The sequence below is a fragment of the Melospiza georgiana genome, chromosome 9 (assembly GCF_028018845.1).
Source record: "Melospiza georgiana isolate bMelGeo1 chromosome 9, bMelGeo1.pri, whole genome shotgun sequence".
In the NCBI taxonomy this organism is placed as follows: domain Eukaryota; kingdom Metazoa; phylum Chordata; class Aves; order Passeriformes; family Passerellidae; genus Melospiza; species Melospiza georgiana.
This window is the reverse complement of record NC_080438.1, coordinates 1,148,598-1,158,253: the sequence shown is the minus strand read 5'-3', so window position 1 is coordinate 1,158,253 and position 9,656 is coordinate 1,148,598. Positions and strand designations below refer to the sequence as shown.

The 9,656-nt window shown below is 57.8% G+C and overlaps 1 protein-coding gene across 1 annotated transcript; it reads left to right on the top strand.

Annotated features, from left to right (window-relative positions):
• Positions 1 to 218: 218 nt before the first annotated feature.
• LOC131086874 (regulator of G-protein signaling 5) lies at positions 219 to 9,099 on the top strand. Its single transcript, XM_058030129.1, has 5 exons — positions 219 to 342; positions 5,237 to 5,347; positions 7,501 to 7,562; positions 7,692 to 7,858; positions 8,372 to 9,099. The coding sequence occupies exons 1-5, from the start codon at positions 299 to 301 to the stop codon at positions 8,531 to 8,533; spliced, it is 546 nt and encodes a 181-aa protein (XP_057886112.1). The 5' UTR covers positions 219 to 298; the 3' UTR covers positions 8,534 to 9,099.
• The last annotated feature ends 557 nt before the right edge of the window (positions 9,100 to 9,656 follow it).

Sequence of the window (9,656 nt, the reverse complement as noted above, 5' to 3'; positions counted from 1 at the left end):
TAAAAGAAACGCTGTGGGCTTCCTGAAGTCCCCTAAACCTCAGCTTGGCCCTTCCAGTTCCATTACCTGATCTCAGCCCAGCAAATGCCCGTTTTCCTCCCCCGCTGTGTGAGCTGAGAGGGAAGAACGCGCAGCCCAGCGGCCGGCGGGGCCGGCGCTGGACGCGGGGCTGGCGGGGCTCCAGCCGCGGCGCTATATAGGAGCGAGGGAGGCGGCCGGGCTGCAGCCGGAGCCTCTGCCGCCGCTTCGGCCGTCGCTCGCACCCTTCTCGCGGCCCAGGGAGCTACAGCCTGCCAAGATGTGCAAAGGGTTAGCGGCGCTGCCCCACACGTGCCTGGAGAGGTGAGAGCGGCCGGGAGGCGCGGGATGGATGCCGGGGCTGCCTGCCCGCGGGGCCCTGAGGGGCGCAGGGGCCCTCCCGCAGCACACCCGCGATGGGCATCGCTCGTGGGGACCGCCAGGACCCAGCTCTGAGCGGGCAGGGAAGGGAAGCTGGCTGGGGTGGCGCAGTGGCTGAGGTTCCTCGGAGGGATGAGCCGGCTCGGTCCCGAGCTCCCCGCTCTGCCCTGGGAGTCGTTCTGCTGCGCCAGTTTGGGCTGCTCCGAACCCAGCCCTCCGCCGTTCTGGGCAGGAGCGCTTCGTCCTCGGATCTTATCAATTTCCACACAACACGGGGAGGACAGGAGGAAAACATCAGGTCAGAGGTTTTGCCTTTCTGAGGTGGAAACAGCCCTGTCTCTCCAAAGTGCCTCACGATCCTCTTTTAATTGCCTGCGTGCCACTGACACGTGGAATAGCCAGAGCTGGCCCCTCTCACAAGGCTCAGCCCTGTTCAGGGCACCAGCCCTGCCCCCCTTGTGGCACCCATCCTCATCTCCATCCCTGTCCACCCTGGTTCTTGCCCCACAACCTGCCCCTGATGGTGGCAAAGGCTCCTCACAACCCCTTGGGAGCTCAGGCGGGCTCCAGCCCCTCGCCATTTCCATGCTGATCGGAACCTGTCCTCTCCTCTGCTCCCATGGGCTTTGGAGGGGGTCCAGTGAGAAGCAGAGGTGCAAGCACCTGAGGTCTCACTGCAGCAGCAGGGCGCTCAATGCTTCACCTAAGGGGGAAGTTTAGGAATAGACTCAAGTGAATTCCTCAGTGAGGGTTCCCACACCGGCAAATGCCTTAGCTCTGGTTTTTGGATGAGACTGACAGTGGGAAATTCACTGCCCTGAGAGGAGCTCCAGAGAAGCTCCAGCTGAAATTGTGCCACTGAGGGCTGATGCTGCTTGCCCAAAAGGCAAATTCTCACCACAGGCACAAACAGGAGCACGGGCCTGTGATGGTTTTGTTGTTGGAAACTTGTCTTTCTGTGATGCTCCTGAGTGCATGCTGACCTTGCCTGCTCCCCTGCAGTCTCCTGCGCCATGGGCAGCCAAGAGCACTCTTCCAGTTTCATGTGGGTGATCCACGTTTCTGCTCTGCTATCATCCTTGTTGCCACTCTTCTGACACTTTTTAACAGTAAATTTTCTTAATAAAGATCTTCTCCCAGTCCTGCTATGCTGATGTTTTCATCTGCTGTACCCTCAAATCCTCACTCTTGAAGGCTGCATTCACACTTTGACACGCAGAGTCAGGACTGCATTTGTCCCCTGTGCATCACGTTGGATTGCTCTTCCCAGCTGCTGCACTGCTGTGTCACAGACCCTCATGCAGCTACTTCCAGCTCGTTCCCAAGCTCTGGTATCTGCTGCTCGCCACTGACCCCTTCCCAGAGCAGCTGAAGGCAGCTGCAAGCCCGCCTTGCCCAGCACATCCCCACAGGTGTGTGCTCCCTTCCCCACATGCCGTCCATGGACTCACCTCCCTCTGCACCTGCCCACCCAAGGAGCTGCTCCCCCAGCTCCCCCACAGCTGCCTTCTGTGTTTTCTGGCCTCTTCAGACAGGCATGATAGGTTGAAAGGAATCTCTTCCTACGGCCAGAAGAGCCTTGACTCCTCTCCAATAGACCATATTTGTCCATGTGTCCACCACGGGTCTGACACAGCTGCCACTGACATGCCCGTACAGCATCACTCTTGCAGCTCTGTGGCTCCTCAAATCCCCTCGGGAGGCTTTTGCAGGTGAAGGGACATTTCTCCTGGCCCCTCCCTGCCCTCAGGCACAGCACCACCTTTAGCTTTCAGCTATGGCTTTAAACTCCTTTGAGCTTCTATTTTTGTTTCGCTTTTAAAGCTGGAGTCTCTCCTGGCCCTCCCCAGCAGCCCTTCTTGTCCTTGATATGTTTGACAGAGCCCATATTTTCTATTAATGCTTCTTGGAAGCTATTTCTCAGACTTTTTCTTGGCTTGCTCCCATATGTTCTCACAGTTGACCTTCCACCATTTACAGTCCTCTTGCTTTTTCTCACTTGGCCGGGGGTTTTTTTCTTTAAAAGATGCCTTTTTTGTTTATAGCTGCCTTTTTCCTCCTGCTGTTTAGCCTTCCCTGAAGCCTTGCTTGATAGCTTGTAATCCATCTGCTGGAGGACGCCAGGATGGTGTCTTTAAATAGCCCTCCCTTCCCTCAGCCTGCAGGCTTTCAGCTCGCTCCTGCACTTCCTTGCTTCCCTTTAACCACCTTCCTTGTCTCTGCTGTCTCTACAGATGTCAGGCAGGTCCCCCTGCCAGGGAACGGCTCTGGCGCAGGGGGAAGGCTCCTGCTGCTGTCCCCACACCTGCAGGGCTCCAGCAGATTGGGCAGCTGCTGGGGTGCCTTGGCAGCACCCCGGGATGGAGCAGGATGGGGCTGCTGGGGCCTCAGTGCCTCTTGAGCCTGGCACTCTCGGCCAAGAGTCACTGTCAGGGCATGGGAATCAGAGGGCAGGGCTTGAGCAAGGTCTGAGCACTTGCTGTGTGGAGCCGCCATCAGCTGCACCCAGACCTCGTGTAGGTGTTGGCCTCATCTGCACCAGGGCATGGGGTCCCCAGAGTCCTGCTCCTGTCTGTCTTCCCAGCTCCTTGGGTCATCATGGGCTGAGTTTGACTCTGGGTGCCCCTGCTCCCAGCACAGCTCGTGTTATCCCTCTGCCTGCTCAGGAACTCCTGGTATCCACTGTCCTTGCTTCCAAGGGCAGCCCCCGGCCCCTCTGCTGCTGTTCCCCCCTGCTCCTGCCAGACGAGCCGCCCGTGATGGGACACGTGGTGCAGCGGCTTGGGAGGGACTGTCCCTGCTGCACAGCACCTGGCACCGGCAGGGGCTTGGTCCTGGCAACATCCTGACTCATCCCTCTCGAGCACTGCGAGAGGGACAAGGTGGCACCCAGCATTTCTGCTCATCTCATCCCTCCTGAGAGATGCTCCCTGAGCCTGTGTGTCCCCTTCCTGCAGGCACCTGTGGCCACAGGTGCAGATGCCTGGGAAAGGAGAGTCAAGGGAGAGGCCAGCCTGTCCCCTCAGCTTTCCTGTGGCTCCCTCTGCACCCACCCACTGCTTTGGTGTTAAGGGGCTGCCCACTTCACCTGCTCCCCATCCCTACAGCTGTGCCATGCCCATGGGTCAGGGCCATGCCAGGTGGTCCCAGTGTAGCAGCACTGGCCAGCAGGGTGCCAAGGGGCAGCTGAGGCTTGCCGGAGAGCTGGCCCCAGGACATCAAGGGCCAGCTCTGGCTCGGAGCACTTGTCTGCATTTGACTTGTTTACTTACAGCAGGATGAAGGGCAGCATCCCAGACGCTCTGTGTGGGAGCATGGTGACCTTGTCACCCTTTTCCTGAGGTCTTGAGCTCTGCAAGGTTCAGGTTTCCTCAGAAGCACTGGCAATGGGAAGTGTCCCTGTAGCTGCTGACGCTGTCCATGACAGCAGCTGGGTCTCCGTGCTGCACACCCGCTGCAGGCGGCCCCTGCAGCCCCAGGCTGGGCTGCTCCCTCTGCCTGCTCCTGCTGCCCACCTGCAGCAAGGGTGGCTGCTCACAGGCAGCTTTCTGCAGCAGAAACAGGGGGCAGCTGGCAGGGAGCAGAGCAGAGCAGAGCAGACACCCCTGTGCCAGGTCTCCAAATGTCACCCGTGGGGACTGGTGGGTGGAAACCAAAACACACAGAGAGAGAGAGTTTTACGAGGAGGGAAAAAAATCAAAGGAATTGAAATGAAATAGCAGACATAGCAATGGAGCGATCATCCACAGAGGGCTTGTGAAAATAAACAGCAGAGAGGAAAATTGCAGGGAGCCCTGCAGGGAGCTGCCGTCCAGCTTTGCCAGCCATGCCGAAAGCTCAGCCCAGCCTGTGAGGAGCTGTCTGTCCCCTCTCCTTCACCTCCCGTGCCAGCAAGATAACCTGGAAGCCACCAAATGTTGCTGTGCCAGGGAGAAGCCCTGCCCTGCAAAGGTGGGGACTGGGGGTGGCGAGGGGTGTCTGTTTTCACTCCTTCATTTCTTCAGCCTCACACAGTACACCTGAGTGCTCCCTGCAAAAGCTCAGCCTGCTCTTGCTGCCACCCCCGAGCTGCAGTGGGCTAGGGGGCAGCCTCCTTAGCAATTTTAGATGCTCAGGACCTAATTACTTCTTGTCCTGCATGAAAGGGAACATTTTGGGAGACAGCTGGGCCTACTGCCAAGCCTCAGGACCCCCTGCTTTCTCTGCATCCTCCAAATGCAGGTCTAGAGCATGGCCTTGGTGCAATGGGAGGTGGCAGTCAGCCTTTGGCAGTCTTCAGCTCCTGAGACATTTTTTCCCTCTCTGCCCAGAGAAGGCAGCACCCAGGAGGTGCCTGTTTACAGGACCCTTCCCATTGCAGATATAAGGCTTAAGCATTACTGACAAACATGCTGTGTATCTCTGTAAGGGCTCTGAGCGCTGTCAGCAGTGTGTGCTGGTGGCACAGTGTGGGGTGGCACCATGGGGCAGGCATCTCCCAGCACGGCCTCTTCTCCAAAGGCAGCTCCTTCAGCTCCTCACCAGCCCCTCTCAAGCTCATCTCTATAGAGACTGAGCGGGGCACACACCCCCCTAATTCAGCCCCAGAGCAGCCTGACAGCCCTGCTGATGCAATTATCCTGGCCACAGATGGGGACAGAGCAGGAGATCAAGATCAAGAGCTGCCGCTAATGCACAGTGCCTGTTTAGAAATGCCGCAGACAGGCACAGCCTTTACAGCATTAAGGTCCATTTGTTCATCTGGAATTAATTACAGAGTGGGTGCAGAGCAGGGACTGTGAGAGTCCCACTGCCCTGCTCCTCTGCCTGACCTGTCTCTGCTCCTCCCCTGCTGCAGGGCCAAGGAGATCAAGACGAAGCTGGGCACACTGCTCCAGAAGCCTGACTCAACCATTGACTTCATCATCCCCTACCCCGAGAAGCCAGAGAAGCCACCCAAGGCCCAGAAGTGAGTACTGCACTGGGGGGGCTGCAGCAGTATGTGTGCCCAGCCACTGGGGTGGATAGGAGCCCTTTTGGGATGCAGAGGAGCTGAGCCCTGCTGTGGGCTGGCACAGCAGCCTCCACATGGCAGGCAGCTTGTGGCACGCTCCTCGTGACCTGCCTGCTAGGTGCAGGCTCAAGAAATTATGTCAGGGCAGCATGAGACATGTCAGGTAATACAGCTCTATGGAAACTAGATTTCCCATGGAAACTCAATTTACTTTTGGTGAGATTTCATGTTATTCGATAAAGGTTTTCCCAGAGGCATATGGCACTTGGACTTCTCTGAGTCACCTGCCTCAACCCAGAGGTGCCAGCCTCTGCAGCCATCCGGCTTTGGGGTGGCAGTGTGTCCCTGAGCTGGGTGCCCAGCCTCATGGCATGACTGGCTCGGGGCAGCTTCATGGTGATGGGACCTCCTCACCCTATGGCCTTTGGCCTGAACATTGCTCCCCAGCACCAAGCTGGTGTATAGTACTGGCTTATCAACGTTATTTAAAGCAAATGAAACATTAATTATTTTGCCTGCCAATCCAGGGTGCAGCGGGTAACACACAGGGGGATGTTTGCCAGCACGGTGCCTGCCTGACACAGCGCTGCCCGTGAGAGCTGCCCGTGCCAAGGAGGGCTGGCAGAGCCTGGTGGATTTTGTGGTTCTCACTCCATCAGTGCCGTGCCCCAGATGCCTCTGTGACAGAGACATGTCCATCTCCATTAGCCATCCCTGCAGAAAGCCAGAGAACATCTCCACTCCCCACTCCCTGCTCTCTGGAGGAGCTGTTTTCTCCTGCACTGCATCACTGTGCAGCCCTGGCATCATTCACCTGTCAGCATCTCACTCGCAGTTAATATCATCCCAGGGACATTCAGATAACGGGAAAGTGAATTTGGTGGTTTCCAGGAAATCTGGGTTGTGTTAGGTTGCTGCAGTGATTCTCCTCCTCACTGGGGTGAGAAGTCACCTGACAGGGACATGGGGGCAGGGATAGCTTTGACCCTTGGCAGAAGTGCAAACACAGTTCAAGATCCAGAAAGTGAAGGATAACCGCTGTCATGGTGCCTGCTGCTGATGGTTTGGTGACAAGTAAGGGCTGGTACCCACCCTGGGCCAGCCTGGCATTCCTGCCACTCTGCTCTCCCTGCTGGAGCCACATGGGCAGTGTGACATGGCTGGGCGCCAGCACTGTACTTCCCCCAGATCCACCACGGAAGCTCCTGTGCCCCCAGGAGCAGGATAGGCTGTCCTGCCCACTCTCCCTCCCTGCTCCCAGGGATGCTCTGCTCAGCCAAGGGGTTTCAGCCCTGACGTGTGGCCTCTGCAGCAGCAAAACAAGAGAGTGCACCACTGCCTTCAAGGGGTGGAGGAGGTCCTCGGCCAGCCCAGCACTTAGTGCCGAGCAGGAGGGCCTCCCTGGCAGGGCTGCAGGGAAGGAGCTGGGAGCCCAGGGCAGTTTGGTGAAACTCCTCGGGGCTTAAATAAAACAACAAAAAGCCGCAAAAAACAACAACAAAAAACCCAAACCAACAACAAAACCCCCACAAACCCGTTCCGTCTTACTGCAAACATCGCATTGAAAAGTATATTAAAGAAAAAAAAAAAAAAAAAGGAGGAAAACGGTGCAGATGGAGAGCGCTGGAGGTTCCCGGTGGGAAGGGCGCCAGGGGCCGGGGCGCAGGGCGTGGGAACGGGGCGGGCGGGCTGTGGGAGCCGAGGGCTCTGGCCCGCAGTGACCGGGCCCCCGTGGCCAGCGGGAGCATCTTCCCCAGCCCAGCAGGAAAACACAGGGATGCTTCCCAGCCGCCCCTCCCGCCTGCGGGCCGGGAGGAGCCCTGTGGCTGCAGACGGGACTCGCTCTGCAGCTCCGCCGCAGCTCGGCCCGAGCCCGGGGGAGTTCGCCTTCCCCACGCCATCCTCACCCTCCCTGCGCTCGGCTGTCGCCCTCCCCTGGGCTGTGATGCATCCCCATTCCTTCCCCAGACCACTGCCTCCGCTCTGAAAGTCTCTGCAACGTGTTATTCCATTCCTCCCTGTTTTCAAAGGAATTATTAAAAACCCTGGAGCCCAGACAGGGCTGTGGGGTAACCACGGACCACCTGGGCTTTCTTTACTCTCGTCAGGCCCTCTCCAGAGGAGGCTCTGCAGTGGCGCGATTCCTTGGAGAAGCTCCTGCAAAACCCCTGTAAGTTTCACATCTCCCTGCAGTCGGTCACCTCCCCTCTTTCCACGTCCCCTGGGGTGCTCAGGGAGGGCTTTGCCCCCCTGGCACTGCCAGTGCTGAAGTGAGGCCTCACCTCCCCCTTGCCCCCAGATGGCCTCGCCAGCTTCCGCAGCTTCCTGCGCTCCGAGTTCAGCGAGGAGAACGCCGAGTTCTGGGTGGCCTGCGAGGACTACAAGAAAACCAAGTCCCCTGTGAAGATGGCAGAGAAGGCCAAAAAGATCTATGAGGAGTTCATCCAGACTGAGGCACCCAAAGAGGTCAGTGGCCGTGGGGCAGGAGATGGTACTGGGAGGGATGAGGCCGCAGCCCTGTTGGCCGCCATCCCAAAGGACAGAGATGGCCGCAGAGCACCTCATGTGGGGGCTGAGAGGTCAGAGGGCTGTGTCCTTGTCAAGGGGCAGCCTCATCCCCATGTGCTGCACTCCCATCCTTCACAACCCTGGAGCCCCTGTTTGCATGCTCAGCCTCTGCTGGGCTGTCTCCATCCATGGGCACCCCCAACACGTGCCTGTCCCCACCCTCCCCATGGAGGCGTGACATCAGTCATAAGGGATGACAATGTACAGTCATCTTCCTCCCCAAGTTAGCTTTGCAGCAGGACAGAGCTCATCCCGACAGCTTTGCCACCAATAATTCTACCAGAGAAATGAATCTGCCTCAGTCCCTCCCCTCACCCTTTGCGTGATTGCTGGTGGGACAGAGTGGCGAGGGGAGACCATCACTCAGCCCTCCAAAGGCAGGCTCCCATCCCTCTGACACTCTCATGACAGGTGAACATCGACCACTTCACCAAGGCTGTGACCATGAAGAACCTGGTGGAGCCATCACCAACCAGCTTTGACATGGCCCAGAAGAGGATCTTTGCCCTGATGGAAAAAGACTCCCTGCCCAGATTTTTGCGGTCGGAGTTTTATCATGAATTAATCAAGTAGCAATGCAGCAGGGCTGTGCAAGGCATCCCTGCCGCTTCTCTCTAAACACCTGCCCCTTCTCCTGCAGCTGCTTTGCTTTCTCGATACCACCTAGAGCACTCAGAGGTGTTGCTAAGCTTCTCCCCCATGCTTTGGACTGTCCGGTGTCCTGGTGTTTCCTCCCTTACTATCTCTTTCCTCTCCCACAAAAGACCAATTTGCAGAAACTCCCTGGAGTTGGGACGCAGAAGGGTGAGGGAGCAGCCCCAGCTCTGCAGTGACCAGGAGCCTTGTGGCCAGCTGACACATCCCTGATGCTGCAGAGCTTGGCATTAGCTGGAGGCTCCGAGGTGCTGATTTTGCCTTCTTAGGGCTCCTTAGAACATGACAATTTTCCTCAGTGTTGCCCATATTGCCGGCTTGGCCCAGGCTCGCTCCCTTCTCCCACCTTCCCCAGCTGCTGCTGAGAGTGCACAGGTACCTGCAGGTGCTCCCCTCCCTGGCCAAGGTGACGTGAGACACATCCACTGTCCGATTTGCATCACCTTCCCTCCGAAAGCAGCGAGTCAGCAGGCACAGGGACGGGGGCACGGCAGGGACACCAGTGACGCTGACACGTACAGCAAGGATGGCACTGTGACAAGGAGGGCAGGGACCGCTGTACGGCAGAAGCAGGTGCTGCAGGGAATGCCTGGCTGGCACCAGGGGTGAGCAGAGCGAGCCTGTGGCACCTCTTCCCCAGCAGCTCCACTCGGAGTCAGCCTGTGTGCTTCCCTCTAAATACAAAAACAACAGGATAAAATGAGACATGTTGGTCCAAAACACTGGGACTGCTTAGCAACGCCGAACTCCTGCTCACTCCAACCTTTGCACAGTGCCCTGAGCTGCCAGGGCACATCCTGTGCCCCATCTCAGTGCACAGCCCTCGTGGTGTGCTGGGATGCAGCTCTGGGGGCTGCCACGGGCTCTCTTGTTGCAGTTGATTCTCTCTGCGGTAGGCACGCCAAAGCAATGCTCCTGCACAAACCCAGCATCGCCAGGAGGAAGGGAGGACGTGCTGGGGAAAAAGAAAGCTCAAATTCCAGCTGTTCAGGTCCAATTCGAAAAATCCAAACCAATTGGAAATGTGAAAAATAACCCCCTG

Excerpts from the sequence above, each read along its gene's own strand:
- LOC131086874 (XM_058030129.1), top strand. The coding sequence starts at position 299 with ATGTGCAAAGGGTTAGCGGCGCTGCCCCACACGTGCCTGGAGAG. Across the intron at positions 343-5,236 it reads CCCCACACGTGCCTGGAGAG|GGCCAAGGAGATCAAGACGA; the intron begins GTGAGAGCGGCC and ends CCCCTGCTGCAG. Across the intron at positions 5,348-7,500 it reads AAGCCACCCAAGGCCCAGAA|GCCCTCTCCAGAGGAGGCTC; the intron begins GTGAGTACTGCA and ends TACTCTCGTCAG.